Consider the following 21,229-nt stretch of genomic DNA (forward strand, 5'->3'; position numbering starts at 1 on the left):
CATCGCTCTAGACAGAGCCGCTAAGGCCAGAGCTGGCTTACAGGCCATGCCAGCCGTAAGATAGATCCTCTTCAGGTCAGAATCAATTCTCCTGTCCAGAGCATCCTTAAAAGAGACTGTGTCCTCAAGAGGAAGGGTCCCATGTCTGACCAGTCTCATCACAGCCGCATCCACCAGAGGCGAAGACTCCAAATTTTTAACTTCTTCCTCCTTAAAAGGGTAGAGTCTCTGGATCTTAGATAGAAGAGAATTCTTTTACTCTACCTTGCTCCACTCATCCAAGATCACTTCTCCCAATTCTGAGAGGAAAGGGAAGCTAATACGCTCCTTCTTTAACTGTTTAAAAAACTTTCTTTGCTTCGCCGGAGCCACTACCGGCTCTTCCCAGTTCAGTGTTTCCTTGATGGCTTTGACCAAAGGAGGAAGCAAGGCAAAGTCAAAACCCGAACCAGACTCTTCTTCCTCAGATTCACTATCTGAGAGGACAGCAGACGGATGGCTAGGCAAAGAGGAATCCCATGTGTCCTGGGCCTGAGCATCCCTCCCCGGAGACCTTGGAGACTCTATGGGAGACAAATGGGGGGCTTCAAATTTCTTTAGACTGTGCTTGGCCAATCTTTCCACCATAGACTTCAGCTGTTGGTCAGAGTCACTCCTTTCACCCGTCGCTTTAACATAACAGGCATCACAAAGGGACTTGTCAGCAGGAACCTGCGTCCTGCACCCCCAGCATAAACCTTCAGCTGCGTGACTTGGGCAAGCTGTAGAAGGGCGGGAAGATTCCCGGCTACGGAGACTGGTTCTCACAGGAGAATCATGACGTCTGGATCTGGAAGAGGAATGCCGGCGGTGGGATTTAGACGAATCACTTCCTCGGTGAGAACAGCTAGGATAAGCAAAGATAAACTGACCTTTCCCAAAGACACATAGCTAATGCTGAAGAAACCAGGGCTCAGGAATGGCACTGCAGGCTTTACAAGCATCCCAGAGGCTCTGCAAGCTGTTCTCTGTTTTTAAAATTGCCGCCTTAATGACGTCACAAATTACGCCATAAAAACGCTAGTGCGCATACGCGAAGCCCGCAACACGCATGCGTGAACCAAGCCTCGTCCTCGTGCCGGTCTCGCGCATGCGCAGAACGACCGAGCGGCGAACGAGGAAGTAACTGGGCGGCTGGAACGCAAGGAAACCAGCCGCCCAGCTTGCCAGATACATCGCACAGCGCTGTATGGGGAAAAAAGAGACACACAGCATTAAAAACAAGCAAACACAGAAAATGACACAGAAAGGCTGCCATGGACAACATACAGCTCACCACTCCTGTAGATGGACACCAGCCGAGGTAGGTCCCCACACACATGCCGGACTTCTGGGGGGGAGGGGGGGGCGATAGTCACCTGCTAGTAGCTAGGCTCACGACTAACACGCGGCTTCACCTGCCAGTGACCAGGCATACACCTCTTCAGCGCCTCGTCCATATGCTCCTTTTTCATACTCCGCTAGTAGCTAGAGCTTATTGGAAATATGCGACTCCAAGTCGCTCAGCCGGTCCTTATCGTAGAAAAAAATGCAAGTCTTCAGGGTAAAAAGACACATGCTAGGTCCTATGGAGGAGGACAAAAAAAGAACACGGCCTCTGGCAGGGAGCAAAGATTTATGGGAGTATCGTCCTATAGGGTAATGGAGGCAGGACGAAACCCACACGTTGGCTGCCATGGAGTCTGTCAGGAAATGGTTTTTTTATATATTTTTGGGGGATATTTGTTATAACAAAAAGTAAAAAATAATGCGTTTTTTTCAAAATTGTCGCTCTATTTTTTTTTTATAGCGCAAAAAATAAAAAGCAGGGGTGATCAAATACCACCAAAAGAAAGCTCTATTTGTGGGAAAAAAAAGGACGTCAATTTTGTTTGGGAGCCATGTCGCATGACCACGCAATTGTCAGTTAAAGTGGTCTGGTCTTTGACCAGCAAAATGGTCCGGTCTGTAAGTGGTTAAACCTCATCTGCCACATAGTCACCCAATTAGACAGAGAATTGAGGTCAGCTTGTAAATTGGAGAAATTCTGTAAGGACGTTATTCCACTGAATAGCTTGGTGTCATCTGCAAAGACGGAAATGTTACTTTTGATCCCAGACCCAATATCATTTATAAAGATATTAAAAAGTAAGGGGTACACCACTGATATCCTTAGACCACTCAGAGTAAGAATCATTAACCATTACTCTCTGAATTCTGTCTTTTAGCCAGTTGTCTATCCATTTACAAACTAATATTTCCAAACCTGTAGACTTTACCTTACACATGAGTCGTGTGTGCGGAACTGTATTGAACGCTTTTGCAAAATCCAAGTATACCACGTCCACCGCCACCCCTCTGTCCAAGGTTTTACTTACCTCCTCATAAAAAGAAATCAGGTTTGTTTGACAACTTCTGTCTTTCATGAATCCATGCTGTCTGTTGCTTAAAATATTTTATTCTTGCAAGAACTCGTCTATGTGGTCTTTTATTAATCTCTCCAGTATCTTCCGAACTATAGAAGTTAACCTAACAGGTCCATAGTTACTTGGTAAAGACTTTATTCCCTTTTTAAATATAGGCACCACATTGGCCCTGCGCCAATTCAGTGGTACTATTCCTGTCATTAATGAGTCCCTAAAAATTAGATACAATGGCTTTGAAATTACAGAGCTCAATTCTTTTAGGATCCGTGGGTGGATGCAATCAGGTCCAGGTTCTTTATCCACCTTAATTCTGTCCGAATATTTCTGGACCATATCACTTTTGATCTATTGTGGATTTGAGGCTGTATCACTACCACCCCCATTATGGACATGAGCTCCCCCATGCTCCTTTATATACACAGAGCTGAAGAAAGTATTTAATAAATTAGCCTTCTCTTCCCCAGTCACCCACTCCAGATTATTTTGTAAAGGACCTACATGCTCAGACTTGACCTTTTTATTATTAATATATTTGAAGAAATTTTGGGGATTTGTCCTACTATCTTTTGCAATCTGTCTTTCGTTTTGAAATTTTACATCCTTGATTTCCCTTTTACATATTCTGTTATATTCTTTGTAATATTTAAATGATGAATGTGTTCCTTCATTTTTATATTTTTAAAAGGCTATTTTCTTATAGTTTATAGCTTTTTTAACTTTGGCCGTGAGCCGTGAGGTTTTATATTTAGCCATTTAAACTTATTGCCCATGGGAATATACTTTGCAGTAAGTTCACAAACAGTCTTTTTGAAGTATTACCATTTCTGTTCTGTGTCCATTGATGCCAGTATTCTCTCCCAGTCTTGGAGAGCAGCCCTCATCTTTGGAAAATTGCTCTCTTGAAATTAAGTGTTTTTATCTTTCCCGTATGTGATTTTTGCTTACAGCTAACATCAAATGATTACGTAAATGGGTGACCCTGCCCCCTCTGACAACACGGGGAAAGCCCTGTGCGTCAGAGGGGGTGGGAGTCATCGGATGGCCCCGCCCTCCATTATATAAGAACTGTCAGCTGAACAGAAGTGTCACACAGCTGAAGACTCCCACTGAGGCGGATCTTGCGGAGGATGAAGCGGAGAAGAAGAAGCCGGAGGAAGATGCCAGACGAGAAGACCTGAGGAAGATAGAGAAAGAAGTGGAGGGAAGAAGAAGAACACCGAAGTAAGACCAGAAGAACGAAGATGGAAGAAGAAGCGGGGAAAGAAGAAGAAATTAATAAAGGAATTGTCAAAAACTCTCTCTTGTCTTTTTTTAACATTTTTCACACTTTTTTTGTGAAATGGTAGGGGTACATTTGTACCCCATTACCAATTCACACAGGGGATCTAGGGGTCCCCTTGTCAAAGGGGACTTCCATATTTCAATAAGCCCCTGCCCGCAGACCCCCACAACCACCGGGCAAGTGTTGTGGGGATGAGGCCCTTCTCTCCATCAACATGGGGACGAGGTGCTTTTGGGTGCTTTCTCTAAGCACCCTCCCAATGGTTCAGGAGGGGGGCACTCTCTCGCCCCCCCTCTTTTCCTGTGGCCTGCCAGGTTGCATGCTCGGATAAGGGTCTGGTGTGGAATTTGGGGGGACCCCCACGCTTTTTTTTTTACATTTTGGTTCGAGGGTCCCCTGTGGGGAAATCCCATGCCATTTTTATCAATGAACAATTATGTCTATTGGCAGACTGACAATTCATTATAGCTGCAAGTAGTTTTAAATTACTTTTTTTCCTTTAGAAATGTCATTTTGCTATCAGACTGTTCTAAACACGGGAAACATGTGTCACTGTACAGGCATACTATAGACACCCCCCAGGTATGAAATTTAAAGGAATATTACACTTTTATTGTTTTTCATTGTCACTTTTTTCGCATTATTAAAATCACTGCTCCTGAAAAAAATGGCTGTTTTTAAAACTTTTTTTTGCATTGATACATGTCCCCTGGGGCAGGACCCGGGTCCCCAAACACTTTTTATGAAAATAAATTGCATATAAGCCTTTAAAGTTAGCACTGATTTTTCATGTTCGTGTCCCACAGACTTTAACAGTGTTCGAACAAAGTTTTTGCCTGTTAGCATGTTTTGGATGCGAACCGAACGGGGAGGGGGGGATTTCAGCTCATCCCACACATATTAATTCATCAGTACCTAATTAATCTTGAAAAAAAAACATCATTTTGGACATGCTTGGCTTGCAGAAGCTGCCTATTTACTAATCAAATGACCTACAAGGAATAAACCAACATAACAATGACATTCATTTGAAAACCACCCATTTCCAGCCCCAGGTTTCATCTCTATCTACGTTGAAAAATAAAAAATTGCACAAGGTTTACACAACTTTGACCGAGGTTTAACATTTGAAATTCATTAGACTTGAGTGAAAGCTATTTGATTCTTGTGTGAAAACATTTATAGTAGTAAGAAGAGCCGGCAACACTGTAATCCTTGAAGTGTCATTTATTGGTACATCAGAGTGACAGTAAAACAAAAAAACTGACGCGTTTCGGCAATAGCCTTAGTCGTAGCTTGATTTCTCCCTGCAGAGAGCATTGATACTTTTCTTCTTTTCGATGAAAACATTTATAAACAAATTCCTAGGAGTAGTTATTCATGTCTATTTTTGCTATCAAACATGATTGTGTATTTAATTCAGGTTTAAATAAGATAATGAAACATTTTGGAAAAAATATACAGCTTAGAAGTCCAGCACTTGAGGCCAATATGGCAAATATCTCCACAGCCACCATGTATTTCCCTTTAGTGCTCAGATAGGCCGGGATCATGGCAATCCAGACACTGCAGAAAACCAGCATGCTGAAGGTGATGTATTTGGCCTCATTGAAACTGTCCGGTAATGTCCTCACCATGAAAGCCAGAACAAAGCTCACAGCTGCCAGAAACCCCATATAACCCAACACAGAGTAGAACCCGATAACAGACCCTTCATTACATTGAATAATGATCTTGTCCTGATAAGAGTGAGAGTCAATTTCCTTAAAAGGCTGAGAAGAGGACAACCAAATAATACATATTATCACTTGAATGGATGAACACACTGATACTATGGAATTGGCCAGTTTGCTTCCAAGCCATTTCCTCCAGTAGCTGGCAGGTTTGGTGGCTTTGAAAGCGATATAAACCATGATTGTTTTAGCAAGAAGAGAGGAGACAGCTATGGAGAAGATGACTCCAAACGTCATGACACGCAATATACATGTTATATCCAGTGGCTGACCAAGGAACAAGAACACACAGAGGAAGCTCAACAAAATGGAGACAAGAAGCACAAAACTGAGATTTCTGTTATTAGCCTTGATGATCGGGGTGTTCAGATAGAAAATAAAAATCCTCTTTATTAAAACAGTCACAATGCAGAGTACAGTAGAAACTGTTAGGAATACTTTAGAAATGGCATCAGTGTAGGAAAGGAATTCAAGGTGTTTTGGAATACACCGATCTTTCTTCTCATTGGGCCATTCTTCCTCTGGACAATTCATACAGTTCTCACTGTCTGACAAGAGTAATACATATAACACCGATTAATTGTTATTCTACTTAATTAAACAGTCATTTTTGGAGGCGCAGCGGGGATGTAATTTTTACATATGCAGCACACTCCTGAAGGAGCTAGTGAGTGGATAAGCCCCCTGAGACTAATCTGGTGTATGGACTATTCATATTATCAATTAACCATTCTGCCACACTCCTGACAATGAGTTAGAAGACACCAACTTGAGCTGAATCTGTAGTTATATTACCACCAACCACTCAGATCAGCTTAACCACTTGTCGACCACCTCATATAGGAGTATGGCAGCCCAGTGGCTCTCCTGCACTGGATCACATTATTATATACGTAATCCAGCACTTCCGGGTAGGGGTCGTGTGAGCGCATGAGAGCCACACCAGCTATTCTGTCATTAGTCACAGCACAAGCTGATCAGTGGGTCCCGGCCAATGGATGACATTTGGCACCTGCTGATTGGCATAGAAGATGACAGGACAGAGCTCTCTGACTGTGAGCATTACAGAGCTCTGTCCTGCCAGTGGGGATGTGCCAGTTTTTGTTTCTCTGCAAAGCAGGGAATTAAAACCGGCACATCCTTTAGTAAAAGCATCTCACAATGAATGTACCAAGCTCTGTTAGGCAAACATTTAACCCTATGATTGCCCTATATGTTAATCCCTATCCAGCCAGTGTCATTAGTGCAGTGTCGGTGTATATTTTTAGCACTGATTACTGTATTAGTGTTACTGGTTCCCACAAAGTGTCAGTGTCTGACTGCCCGCCATACTATCACAGTCCTGGTATAAGTTGCAGATCACCACCATTACTAGTATTACAAGTTTTAAAAAAAATTGCAGTATATATACTATTGTTTTAGACGCTATAATGTACGCACAAACCAATCAATATATGCTTATATATAAAAGACAAATTCCCAGAGAATGCGGGAGAAAAGAATTTCATTTTGACAGCTTGGTTGGAGCCCTTTTGGTGGTACACAATTGGTGGAGCTCAATGATACTTACCTGTTTAAAGTCAGTAATTGTAGAAGAGGTATCTGGAGGGGTTTAACTCAAATCATTCACGGAGCTACAATATGTTTGGGACTGGAGGGGAAATTAGCAAAGGAGTAGTATTGCAGGAAGAAGTGTAGCCTTAGGGTGTTAGGATAGCTTTGAGAATAGTCTAGATAGGATGGATGACACCCAAAGGGTGGTAGGTAGGGATGGCCTAACTGTTCACCCGGCGGTCGTTTCGCGCAAATTTTGTGTTTTCGCGATTCGCCCGATCAGCGGACTATTGCCACTGTTCGCCCGACGGAAATATGTGTTTACAGTGTGAAAGAACTTTGACCCATGATGACACATCCATCATGGGGTACAGGACAGCCAATGGAGACATTTCAGCACATGGACAATTGGACATTCCCCCTAACTTATAAATAGACCTGATCTGGTGGCCATTTTACATTCTCTCTTGTGTCATTGCTAGCTGTTAGGTCCACAAAAGTGTGGTATGGTATAGGTGTAGTACAGGATATAGGGTTGAGTGCACTGCTGTGCTAGTCATTGTTACAGCAGCCTGTCTTTTGTCAGTGAAGAGAGGGACAGGACACTGTGTGTAGCAGGGACAGTCAGTTTAATCACTAGCTGTTACTATTAGGTCCACAAAGGTCCTTTTAAGGACTGGTATTGGTGTACAGTATATAGGGTTCAGTGCACTGCTGTGCTTGTGATTGGAGCAGCCTGTCTTTTGTTAGTGCAGCAGGGACAGTCAGTTTAATCACTAGCTGTTACTATTAGGTCCACAAAGGTCCTTTTAAGAACTGGTATGGTATAGGTGTAGTACAGTATATAGGGTTGTACACGTATAATATACTTTCTTCCAAATATAGAAAGAATATTATACTTGACTGCTGCCCTATTCTGCAGCAGTCCTTTATCAGTGTAGGGACTGAGGTACAGTCTGCACATCACTAGCTACTCAGTTCACAAAGGTCCTTGTAAGGACTGGTATAGCTGTACAATATATAGGGTGCTGGTGCACTACTGCTGACCTCTTCCCTATTCTGCAGCAGTCCTTTATCAGTGTAGGGACTGAGGTACAGTCTGCACATCACTAGCTACTCGGTTCACAAAGGTCCTTGTAAGGACTGGTATATCGGTACAATATATAGGGTTGTGGTGCACTGCTGCAGATTGCTGCCCTATTCTGCAGCAGTCCTTTATCAGTGTAGGGACTGAGGTACAGTCTGCACATCACTAGCTACTCGGTTCACAAAGGTCCTTGTAAGGACTGGTATAGCTGTACAATATATAGGGTGCTGGTGCACTACTGCTGACCGCTGCCCTATTCTGCAGCAGTCCTTTATCAGTGTAGGAAATGAGGTACAGTCTGCACACCACTAGCTACTTGGTTCACAAAGGTCCTTGTAAGGACTGGTATAGCTGTACAATATATAGGGTGCTGGTGCAGGGCTGTGCTAACCGCTGCCCTATTCTGCAGCAGTCCTTTATCAGTGTAGGGACTGAGGTACAGTCTGCAAATCACTAGCTACTCGGTCCACAAAGGTCCTTGTAAGGACTGGTATAGGTGTACTATTTGGTGTGCAGTATATAAGGGTGTAATACACATATAAAATACTTGCACATATAGAAAGCATAGTATAGTGCATTTCCACTGTGCAGCATTGTGACTGCTGAGCGCTTCTGCAGCGATACTACAGAGAGCGACAAACGCAATAAAAAAAAAGTATTATAACGGGTGTGATAGACCAGTGGCCCCCAAAAACGACATATTGAATCAGGGTGTTATATACCTTCTTCCACATACATACTGCACTTCTCTAGAGACTTTTGTCACAGGGTAATTTAAAAAATGACAGGCAGAGGAAGAGGCAGGCCCTTCCGCACGGGTGGTAGAGGTAGGGCAGGAGCAACAGACTTGAGCCAAAGTAGCAAATTGCAGAAAGTGCGTGCGATTATGTCAAAGGACGCACCAGACTTGGTTGAGTGACTCTTCTGCACCCTCCTCATCCTCTCAATCTGCACCCTCTTCTTCACTCTCTGCTATGTGCACCCCAAAGACACTACCACCAACACCACCACCACCATATACCTTCCGCTTGAGTCACAGGAATTATTTTCCGATCCATATCAAGACATTTCCGATGCGCAGCCACTCTTGGCATTGGATCAGGAAGAGGAGGTAGCAACAACCGACGTTCAGCAGTCTGACGACAGTACCCAGTGCAGCCCAAGGAGGAGGTTTGTCCCCGCTGTTACTGCCTACTCCGAGATCTCTAATTATAGCGGTGGGGAAGGTGACGTCGATGATGACGTGTCTAGTGATGTCACGTGGGTGCCCACAAGAGAGGTAGAGGAGGGGAGTTCAGAGGTAGATATGGACCAGCAGATAGGGAGGAGAAGCAGGAAGAACTTAGATTGCACAGGAGGGACAAAGCAGAATGCGAATGTATCAGGAGCGAGGCATCAAACATGTACGGTCACATCTGGCGCTCCCAGGACACCGGCACATGGCTCCGCAGTGTGGGCTTTTTTTAACGTGTCCGCTAATGACAATAGTGTTGCCATCTGCAATCTTTGCAGTCAACGCATAAGTCGCGGTAAGCCCAACACTCACCTAGGGATGACCGCCTTAAGAAGGCACATGAGCTGCCATCACCGAGCCCAGTGGGAGCAACGGAACACACAAAGCCACACTCCAGGCTCTCTCCGTCCAGCCTTGTCTTCTACTTCTCCTTCTCCTCTCTCCTCACAATTGTCCTCCACTCCACCTTCCATCACGCCATCCTCACGTTTTTCTGCAAAAAGGCAGGCTTCCGTGGGCCAAATGTTCGAGCGTAAAAAAATGATGATGCCGGATAACCCTCTTGCCCATCGGTTGACGGCTGACTTGTCAGAACTCATAGCCCGCCAACTACTGCCATATAAACTGGTGGACTTGGAGGCCTTTCGAAACTTTGTGGCCATTGGAACACCACAATGGAAGGTCCCAGGAAGGAAGTATTTCTCACAGAATGTAATAGAGGAAGTTTGGGACTTTAAAATGAAGCACTTGGATAATGGAGGTAGGTTTTAACCATATTTAAAAAAAAATAAAAAATTTAATAAAAAAAAAAAAAAAAATTTTATTAATTGTTCGGTAACAGATCATAAAAAATAATAAAGATCAAATTCATAAAGTATATAGGCGTAAATACAGTAGAAGCATGATATATAGTATTCACATATAGCAGCACATAGTAGTAATAAATAAAATAATTGGGTAATATGGCATGGTAGTGCCTATGACAGCAAAACCGACATCAGCAAGTACATCCACATAATAGATATGCATCCACTAGATGTAAAACAAAAATAAATTTAGTATATAGTTAAAAAAGTAAATTCATAATAAAATAAATATAGTTCCGTATAAAGTATAACTGGGACATCATTTCAAAAGCTTGACGCGTTTCGTGGGTGTCTCCCCACTCATCAGGAGCTGATGCGACCAAAAAATTCCTATGGAATAGAATAAAAATTAATATAATATACTAACCATATAAATAAAAATAAATTAATGGGGATTTAATGCGTGTAAATGGTTAGCCAGGGCAGACTCACCAATCCGGATGGAAAGTGCAGTGTGCGGCAGTGGGCGTAGGGTGGGCCATGGGCAAGATCCCTCCCCGGGAACTGAGGCGGCATAGACATGGATGCGATATCAGGCAAAACCAAAAAGATACAGCAGTGTTGAAGAGTATCAGATATGGAGTGTGTGGCAATTGTTGAAAACAACATATCTAAAAACAAAATGTTAATAGTATGTATCATTAATGAGAATAATGTGATGCAAAAGTAATTAAAAATTGATAGTGACCCTCAAAGAGTACAGAGAGAGTGCTGGCAATAAGCCAAGTATATACTATGTAGTAAGTATATGCAGATGAATGTAAACAGTGAATGGTGTGCAAAATTAAAAATAATGTGATAGTGTGAAAGTATGAGTGTGCAGGTTAACAAAAAGTGAAGAAAATTGATGAAGGGGTGTACATAGACCATGATAGACAAGGAGAGTGACAGAATTACCAGTCAGCAAGAAAAAAAATAAAAAAATAAAAAAGGTGTGAGTAGTAGGAGAAAAAACGGAAAATTGTATACTCCCCTTTCCGTAATTTTCCTTTCCTGTTGCATCTCATGGCAGCATACACCTATGGGGTTGTGGCTCCGCCCCCGCAACCTGATAGGACCGTTTAACTATTAAATCTTGAGAGGGCCCCTGCTTCAGCATTCTCAATATATAGATACCTCACCTTAGACGGGTGGGCATCTGTATGCTGCCATGAGATGCAACAGGAAAGGAAAATTACGGAAAGGGGAGTATACAATTTTCCGTTTTCCTGTCGCATCATGGCAGCATACACCTATGGGGAATAACTCGCAAAAACTGGGTGGGTCTGAGCAGAAAAAGTTTATTTACAAGGAATGGAGGAATTGGACTGAATAATCGCTCTTCCAAATTCCACCGTGGACAACCTAGCGGAGTCCACTTTGTAGTGGGATATAAAAGTATTTTTTGAAGACCATGTGGTCCTGCCTTGCAGATGGTTTCTGAGGAGACTTTGCAGAAAGCTGCCCAGGAAGTTGCCATCGCCCTTGTAGAGTGCGCCTTTAAGCCCTCAGGTATCTGAGCTTGATTAGAGGAGTAGGATTTCTTTATGATTTTCACAAGCCATGCTGCGATGGTGCGGGAAGTAGCTGCCTGTCCTCTTCTGGAGCCATGAGGGATGACTAGGAGGTTTTTCACTTTCCTGAGGTCACTGGTCTTCGAGAGGTAGGCCAGTAAGTTAGATTTTACATCCAGTGGATGAGGGTCGCCCTGCTCTGTAGAAAGAGTGGGAAGGCATATTTCCTGATTAAAATGAAATGAGGAAGCCACTTTGGGGATGAAGCGGTCTGAAGGTTTCAGAACTACCTTGTCTGGGTAGATGGTAAGGTATGGTTCCTTTGCCATTAGTGCATGCATTTCCGACACCCTCTTGGCTGATGTAATTGCTATCAGAAAGGTGATTTTGAGGGTTAGATTCCAAAGGGAAGCTTTTTCAACTGGAAAGAATGGATCATGGGATAGGAAATCCAGTACTATCGAAAGATCCCAAGTTGGAAATGAGGGCTTTCTGGGAGGTCTCAATCTTAGACAAGCCTTCTGGAATTGAGAAATAAGAGGTTCTTGAGCCCATTTCACCCCCGTTATGGCGGATAAAGCTGATACGTGCACTTTCAGGGTGCTTGAACCAAGACCTTTGTCGAGGCCTAGCTGAAGGAACTCTAGGACCTGAGCGACTGTAGGGGATGAAGGGTCCCAGGCTTGTTGTTGTGCGATCAAGAGGAACTTATCCCAGATTCTCTTGTAGGTGTTATTAGTGGTAAACCTTCTGGCTTGGAGAAGGGTGTTTATCACTTTGTGGGAACATCCTTGAGCTATGAACCTAGCCCTTTCAGTCTCCATGCTGTTAGGTGTAACTTCTCTGGACATGGATGGAGGAATTGACCTTGAGAGAGTAGATCCGCTGTCACAGGAAGCGGCAATGGTTCTGCTGTATTCAATTGGAGTAGGGTCGTGAACCACGGTCTCCTCGGCCAAAAGGGCAGGACTGCTAATACTGTGGAACTTGATTTCCTGAGTCTGAGTAGAAGCCTCGATATGATTGGAGTTGGTGGAAACACATAACCTAGGTGGAAATTCCAGTTGTCTTGTAAACAATCCGTGCCTTCTGCCGAAGGAAAGGGAACTCTCGCCAGGTACCTTTGACACTTCGCGTTGTTCGGAGTTGCTGCCAGATCGATATCCGGAACCCCCCAAGTCTTCGTTATCAGAGAAAAAGCCTGACTGCTTAGGGCCCATTCGTGGTTGGATACGAATTGTCGACTCAAGGTGTCTGCTATCTGATTCTGGACACCTGGCACGTATGTTGCCCTGAGACTGGTTAAATTCAGTTGTGCCCATTGGAAGATTGGTTGGACTTCTTGCAACATGGAGCGACTCCTGGTGCCTCCTTGTCTGTTGATATAGGCCACAGCCACTCGATTGTCCATCTTTAGTAGGACATCTTTTCCCTCCAGAAATGGGCTGAAGGCTAGTAGTGCCTGAAATGCTGCTTTCATCTCCAATAAGTTGGAAACCACATCGTGTGTCCTGAATGGCCAACAACCTTGGGCTGCGTGGTGACGATAGTGTGCTCCCCATCCTTCCATGCTGGCATCCGAGGTGATTACTTCTTGAGAGAGAAGGACTAAGCGTTTGCACCTCTTCAGATTGTGTGGTTTGGTCCACCATGATAGCGATTGCTTTACCTCTCTCCGGATCACTATCGGCTGGGTCATTGACACTCCGTTCCATTGTTTGAGGAATGATATTTGAAGAGGCCTGGCATTCCACTGGGCCCATTGTACCATTGGGATAGTTGCCGAGAACGACCCTAAAATACTGAGACATTCCCTGGCGGGAATGGTAGTGGCCACGAGTAATCTCTTTACTTTCCGGATTAGGATGGGAACTTTCTCCTCCGGGAGTTCTACTGTATTGAGTCGGGTATCCAGCTCTGCCCCCAGAAAAATCATTCGCTGTGTGGGATTTAGACTGCTCTTCCCCCAATTTATCAGCCACCCAAATTTTTGCAGGGTGGAGATTAGGATTGCGCGATGAAGTAGGAGGGAATCTCAGTTGTCGGCCAAGAGAAGGATATCGTCTAGATAGTGGTGCACCCTCAGGCCTTGCTCCCTTAATAGGGCTATTACTGGCAGTAACACCTTTGTAAATGTTCTTGGAGCAGTGGATATTCCGAACGGGAGACTTTGGAATTGTAAGTGTTGATGACCTACAACAAAGCGGAGAAATTTCTGAAATGAGGTGTGAATGGGAACGTGCAGGTAGGCGTCTTGTAAATCGATGGCGAGCATCCAATCTCCTATGTTGATGGCCTGGAGGATTGTCTGCAGACTCTCCATTTTGAATGCCTCCACCAGGATTCGGTGATTGAGTTTTTTTAAGTCCATGACAGGACGTAAGTCTCCCGTCTTCTTTTTTATCAAAAATAGAGGAGAATAGAATCCTCTCCCTCTCTGTGGTATAGGAACTTCCCTTATAGCTTGCTTCTGGATTAGGTCCTGAACATATCCGTTTAGTAGTATTCTCTTTTGGTGAGATGATGGTATCTTTGTTACTCGGAAATGGTCCCTTGGGTGCTTTCGGAACCTCCATCTGTGTCCGAATTGGACAGTCGCCACTGCCCATGGATCCTTTATTGTCCCCGCCCATACCTGCTTGAACAACCTGAGCCTGGCTCCTACTACAGCTGGTTGGGCGGGCGCACCTTCAAAAAGACTTTTGATCCCCTGTAGTAGGGGTCTTGGCTTTCTGGAGCTTGAGGAAGGATGATTGAGGGTTCTTCCAGTTTCTCCTGTACTCTTTGCCAGGTCTATAGGATCTTGCCTCCCTATATTTGTCTGGGAGGTTTCGTCTGGGGGCTGACGGTCTTTGCTGTTTAGATCTTCTATCTGAAGGGATCAGACCCGATTTTCCCCCGGTAACTTTAGAAATCGCAGAGTCTAGCTTTTCTCCAAAGAGATTTGCTCCGTCAAAGGGAATCTTGCACCAGTTTGTCTTCGAGGATGGGTCTGCAGACCAGGGTTTCAGCCAAAGTGCCCTTCTGGCCATTACTGAGCTCAGCATTGCTCTAGATGTAGATTTAATTATATCTACAGAGGCTTCTGCGACAAAGTCGCCTGCGAGAGATAGTTCCTGTAGGGCTGAGATTACCTTCTCTTGTTCCCCTCCTTCTGACACCAGTCTCTCGGTATTGGCGGACCAGTTGGAAATGGCTCTACCGACAGCTGCTAGGGCCACAGCTGGTCTGCATGCGCCTCCTGCTGATAGGTAAGATCTTTTCAGATCTAGGTCAATTTTCCTATCCAGCACATCTTTAAATGTAACAGCATCTTCGATTGGAAGTGTCACATGTCTGGCAAGACGCATCAGAGAAGAATCCACCACTGGCGGGGTCACTAATGGAGTGACACTAGGCTCCTTCAGGGGATAAAGTTTTGCTAACCTGTTAGTTAGACTGATCTTCTTATCTGGCTTTTGCCATTCCTCTTTAATCAAATCCTCTAGTTCCTCAATAAATGGGAAGGTCTCAGGATCTTTCTTGAGATTTGGAAAATATTTCCTCAGCTTCTGAGGAGTTTGTTTCTCTTCCACCCAATTGATCGCTTCCTTCACTGATTTAATGAAGGGTTCAACTAATGCAAAGTCGAAGCCGGTAGAGGCGTCAATGTCATCATTATCTGACAAAGGATCTGACATCCTTGAAGTGGAGGGAGCAGCAGATGTGGTGCCTTGCAAAGGTCTGCTAGTTTCCGGCCCTGCGATTTGGAGGGGCGATTCAGTAGCTGGAATACTAGGATCTAATTCCCTGTCTTTGGTTGCTTCATTGAAGCATGAACGACAGGCCAGCTTATCTGGGAGTGCTATTGCGCCACAAACCCAGCATGAGTTTCCAGAGGGATGGAGACTTTGAGCGCGAGAAGAATGTCTGCTAGTGGGGGATCTTCTGTGGTAGGAGTGGCCACGTCGAGAGTAGGACCTTGATCGACTCCTCCTGTGATCTCCGCTCTCTCTGCGTCTTGAGCGGCTTCTGCTATGGTCTCGGTCCCGTCTATGACTTGAGCGGCTTCTTCTTGAGCGCCTTGAGTGCGATGATCTGGATGACCTGATAGGGCTGTGCAGTTTAGACAGCGTTAGTGGCATGCTCTCTTTTTCCTCTTCGTACTTACCAAGTTGACCCCACTTACCTAATAGGCTGGCGATGGTCTACTGGGGCAGCGGCCTCCATGAAGAGTGAATCCTAAAAACGAACGGAAATCAGGTGTGCAAAGACAGGTAGGGAGATATGCAAGTAGCAAAAAGAACTTTGGAAACGAAGGGACTGACCTTAAGATCCGAAGGGAACAATATGTAGAACGGTCGAAACGATCGGAATGTTTCGAAGACGATCTTGATGGCAAAGCAGCAGCAGCCACAGTACACAAAGCAAAACTGCCATTTTTAAATCCCGCGCCATTGCCGACGCAACGCCGACGTCGTCCCGCACATGCGCAGAAATGTCCCGCGACGTTTGGCTCCATTTTGGAAAGTGGCGAACCGACAAGACAACGAGGTACTGAACGCCAGCGCATGTGCAGAGGAGTTCAAACATCAGCGCCCGAGGAGCGAGGTTCTACAGAGTTCAGCAAAGAAAGGTACAGGAAATACCAAGAAAGCACAGGTTAGAGGCCGCTGCATAGTAAATCTGTTTAAGATTTGTAAGGATAAAAAAACGATATCCCTGAGACCATCAGAGTGGGGATTCCTCCATTAAGCTCATTTAGAGTCTGTACAGGTAGGACTTCCACCCAGGAGAGGCTTGAACCAGGTTGGGGCGATAGCGGTAAGGGGTGATGTACGGTCTTCTCAGGTGAGGAAAAAAAGGAGAATGCTGAAGCAGGGGCCCTCTCAAGATTTAATAGTTAAACGGTCCTATCAGGTTGCGGGGGCGGAGCCACAACCCCATAGGTGTATGCTGCCATGATGCGACAGGAAAAGATTTTTCACCTAAACATCGCTCCTAAAAACAACACCAGCAGACAAGACGGCTAGTGTGTGCACACACTAGCCGTCTTGTCTGCTGGTGTTGTTTTTAGGAGCGATGTTTAGGTGAAAAATCTCTTTTCTCCTTCTACTCACACTTCATCTCTGTTCTGATTGTACTTGACCCTGCCTATGCTCATGGTTACTATCTTTTGTCTTAAGCTATTATACTAGCTTTTATAAATATTACCATTACTATCACTAAAGTTTACCTTATATTATTATTTTTTTCTCCATGCTGGTTGTGCAATCAGCATCAGCTGTTGATAGTTAAAGGGGCCTTTATTATCAGAGCCGCCCTGACCGGTGTCTGCAGACCTTATTGGCAGGACGCCGGCTGGACGGATCTCTCATCCTAATATCTTGTCTGCTGGTGTTTTAGGAGCGATGTTTAGGTGAAAAATCTTTTTTCTCCTACTACTCACACCTTTTTTTTTTTTTTTTTTCTTGCTGACTGGTAATTCTGTCACTCTCCTTGTCTGTCATGGTCTATGTATACCCCTTCATCAATTTTCTTCACTTTTTGTTAACCTGCACACTCATACTTTCACACTATCACATTATTTTTAATTTTGCACACCATTCACTGTTTACATTCATCTGCATATACTTACTACATAGTATATACTTGGCTTATTGCCAGCACTCTCTCTGTACTCTTTGAGGGTCACTATCAATTTTTAATTACTTTTGCATCACATTATTCTCATTAATCATACATACTATTAACATTTTGTTTTTAGATATGTTGTTTTCAACAATTGCCACACACTCCATATCTGATACTCTTCAACACTGCTGTATCTTTTTGGTTTTGCCTGATATCGCATCCATGTCTATGCCGCCTCAGTTCCCGGGGAGGGATCTTGCCCATGGCCCACCCTACGCCCACTGCCGCACACTGCACTTTCCATCCGGATTGGTGAGTCTGCCCTGGCTAACCATTTACACGCATTAAATCCCCATTAATTTATTTTTATTTATATGGTTAGTATATTATATTAATTTTTATTCTATTCCATAGGAATTTTTTGGTCGCATCAGCTCCTGATGAGTGGGGAGACACCCACGAAACGCGTCGAGCTTTTGAAATGATGTCCCAGTTATACTTTATACGGAACTATATTTATTTTATTATGAATTTACTTTTTTAACTATATACTAAATTTATTTTTGTTTTACATCTAGTGGATGCATATCTATTATGTGGATGTACTTGCTGATGTCGGTTTTGCTGTCATAGGCACTACCATGCCATATTACCCAATTATTTTATTTATTACTACTATGTGCTGCTATATGTGAATACTATATATCATGCTTCTACTGTATTTACGCCTATATACTTTATGAATTTGATCTTTATTATTTTTTATGATCTGTTACCGAACAATTAATAAAAAATATATATTTTTTTTTATTTAATTATTTTTTTTAAAATATGGTTAAAACCTACCTCCATTATCCAAGTGCTTCATTTTAAAGTCCCAAACGTCCTCTATTACGTACCGATTACCGGGATGGAGGCACATACTTGTGCTTCATTTAAAGTCCCAAAATTCCCCCCCTTTTTTGCATTTCTCACAGAAGGGCATCCCAGAGCTATATGGCCATGTTCAGCGGCAACTGAATGTATCTCTGGCACACAGTGTCGGTGCCAAGATACATCTGACCACAGACACGTGGTCTAGCAAACACGGACAGGGAAGGTATATCACTTTTACTGCCCACTGGGTGAACCTTCTGACGGCCGTCAAGCATGTAACCCGTGGTACCTGTGTAGATTTGGTTTTACCGCCACAGATTGCATGCAGGCCTGGCTCTTCATATCCTCCTCCTACTCCATCCTCCTCCCTCTCCTCCTCGGCTGACTCCTCATTTTCTGCTGCTAGCGTCTCTTCCGCTACGCCGCCCAAGCTCCCCAGAACCTATTCGACATGCCAGGTGAGACGTTGCCATGCTGTTCTGCGTCTGTTGTGCATGGAAGCCAAGAGCCACACTGGCCCAGAACTCTTTTCAGCTTTGCGTTCACAGGCAGATCAGTGACTAGCACCGCTCAATTTGACAGTTGGTAAAGTGGTGTGTGACAATCTGCTTAGTGCATTGAAATATGGCAAAATTACACACGTGCCATGCATGGCACACGTCTTAAACTTGGTCGTGCAGCGGTTCGTTGTCAAATACCCTGGGGTCCAGGACATCTCGCGGCAGGCAAGGAAAATCTCAGCCCATTTCAGAAGATCTTACACGGCCATGGCTCGCCTTGCTGACATTCAGCGGCGACACAATCTGCCGGTCAGATGTCTTATTTGTGATTGCCCCGACGCGATGGAACTCAACCTTCTATATGCTTAATAGGCTGCTCCAGCAGAAACGTGCAGTTAACGTCTACCTGTATGAACTCTGTGGCAGAACAGGTTCTGGGGAGCTGTTTTTTTTTTCACCGCGCCAGTGGCTGCTCATGCGCGATGCATGCAGACTTCTGCGGCCATTTGATGAGATCTTCAAACTGGTCAGTCGCAGCCATGGCGCCATCAGTGACATGGTACCTTATGCCTTCTTTATGGAGCGTGCATTGCGTCATTGATCAAGCCGTGGAGGAGCAGGAGCGGGAAGATGAGGAAGTCACAATGCTGGATGAATTCCCAGGGGGGGCTACTCTATCTGAGACAAGTCAACAACAGGAGTCTGAAAAGGAGTCAGAGGAGGATGGTGCCGGGGCGGATGAGGAGGAGCAAGAAGAGCATGCTTTAAACCTTTCTCGGATCCCTGTTGTTGTGCGTGGATGGGGAGAGGAGAACCAGGAGGACGACATTATCCTGGATGATGAGCAGGAGCCTGGCCACCACACCGCTTCCAGTTTAGTGCAAATGGGGGCCTTCATGCTCCAGCGTTTTTACAGGGACCCCCGTATAAAAACATAAAGGTTAAGGACCAGTACTGGGTGGCAACATACTTAAACCCCCGGTACAAACACAAAATGGTGGAAATGTTACCACCGTCACAGAGGGCTGTCAGAATGGAGCACTTCCAGGCCTTGCTTCGAGAAATGCTGCATTCTGCTTTTGCGTGCGCTGGCAGAGGAGCAATTCCCACTCCCAGAGAAAGAGTTGCGGGTACCAATCCAATAGAGCCTGCAAGAAGAAGGCGGTTTGAAGATGTCTTGGTGACTTCTGATATGAGGTCATTCTTTCAGCCGACCCATCGACAGGTCTCATCCGGATCCAGCATCAGGGAACGCCTAGACCGTCAGGTGTCCGACTACATCGGGTTAACAGCCGATGTGGACGCTCTGAGGAGTGATGAACCCCTGGACTACTGGGTGGGCAGTACTATATGCTCGTACCCGCCTGTTTGAAGAGGTTGAGCGGTGTCATATTTTTGGGGCCCAGCAGCGAGTTGCTGGTATCAGTGCTGCTGTCAGTGCTCTCTATCTCAGTGCTGGTCTCAGTGCTCTCTATCACGGTGCTGGTTTCAGTGCTCTCTATCACGGTGCTGGTGTGGTGTCAGTGCACTCTATCACAGTGCTGGTGTCAGTGATCTATATCACGTTGCTGGTGTCAGTGCACTCTATCACAGTGCTGGTGTCAGTGCTCTATATCACTGTGCTGGTGTCAGTGCACTCTATCACGGTGCTGGTGTCAGTGCTCTATATCAGGGTGCTGGTGTCAGTGCACTCTATCATGGTGCTGGTGTCAGTGCTCCATATCACGGTGCTGGTGTCAGTGCTCTATATCACGGTGCTGGTGTCAGTGCACTCTATCACGGTGCTGGTGTGAGTGCTCTATATCACGGTGCTGGTGTCAGTGCTCTATATCATGGTGCTGGTGTCAGTGCACTCTATCTCAGTGCTGGTCTCAGTGCTCTCTATCACAGTGCTGGTTTCAGTGCTCTCTATCACGGTGCTGGTGTGGTGTCAGTGCACTCTATCATGGTGCTGGTGTGAGTGCTCTATATCACAGTGCTTGTGTCAGTGCACTCTATCACAGTGCTGGTGTGAGTGCTCTATATCACGGTGCTGGTGTCAGTGCTCTATATCACGGTGCTGGTGTCAGTGCACTCTATCACGGTGCTGGTGTCAGTGCTCTATATTACGGTGCTGGTGTCAGTGTTCTATATCACAGTGCTGGTGTCAGTGCTCTATATCACGGTGCTGGTGTCAGTGCACTCTATCACGGTGCTGGTGTCAGTGCACTCTATCACGGTGCTGGTGTCAGTGCTCTATATCACGGTGCTGGTATCAGTGCACTCTATCATGGTGCTGGTGTGAGTGCTCTATATCACGGTGCTGGTGTCAGTGCACTCTATCACGATGCTGGTGTCAGTGCTCTATATCACGATGCTGGTGTCAGTGCACTCTATCACGGTGCTGGTGTCAGTGTTCTATATCACGGTGCTGGTGTCAGTGCTCTATATCACGGTGCTGGTGATCATCTTCTGCACCCTCTTCATAGCCTACCCTGAGCTTTCCTCTCCTCTATTGCCTTCATGCTCTCCTGAGTCCTGAATTGTCAAAAAGAATGCTTGTAGTTG

At 44.9% G+C, this 21,229-nt stretch overlaps 1 protein-coding gene across 1 annotated transcript in view; it reads right to left on the reverse strand.

Moving 5' to 3' along the window:
• Nucleotides 1-4,957: 4,957 nt before the first annotated feature.
• LOC143940041 (vomeronasal type-2 receptor 26-like) overlaps nucleotides 4,958-21,229 on the reverse strand; it is a 90,545-nt gene continuing 74,273 nt past the window's right edge. Inside the window, exon 6 of the mRNA XM_077461089.1 lies at nucleotides 4,958-6,007. Coding sequence (XP_077317215.1) covers nucleotides 5,091-6,007 — 917 coding nt within the window. The 3' untranslated portion in view covers nucleotides 4,958-5,090. The remainder of the gene's footprint in view (nucleotides 6,008-21,229) is intronic.

Source organism: Lithobates pipiens, unplaced genomic scaffold (assembly GCF_037356315.1).
Source record: "Lithobates pipiens isolate NorthernLeopardFrog02 unplaced genomic scaffold, aLitPip1_a1.2 Scaffold_3, whole genome shotgun sequence".
NCBI lineage: Eukaryota > Metazoa > Chordata > Amphibia > Anura > Ranidae > Lithobates > Lithobates pipiens.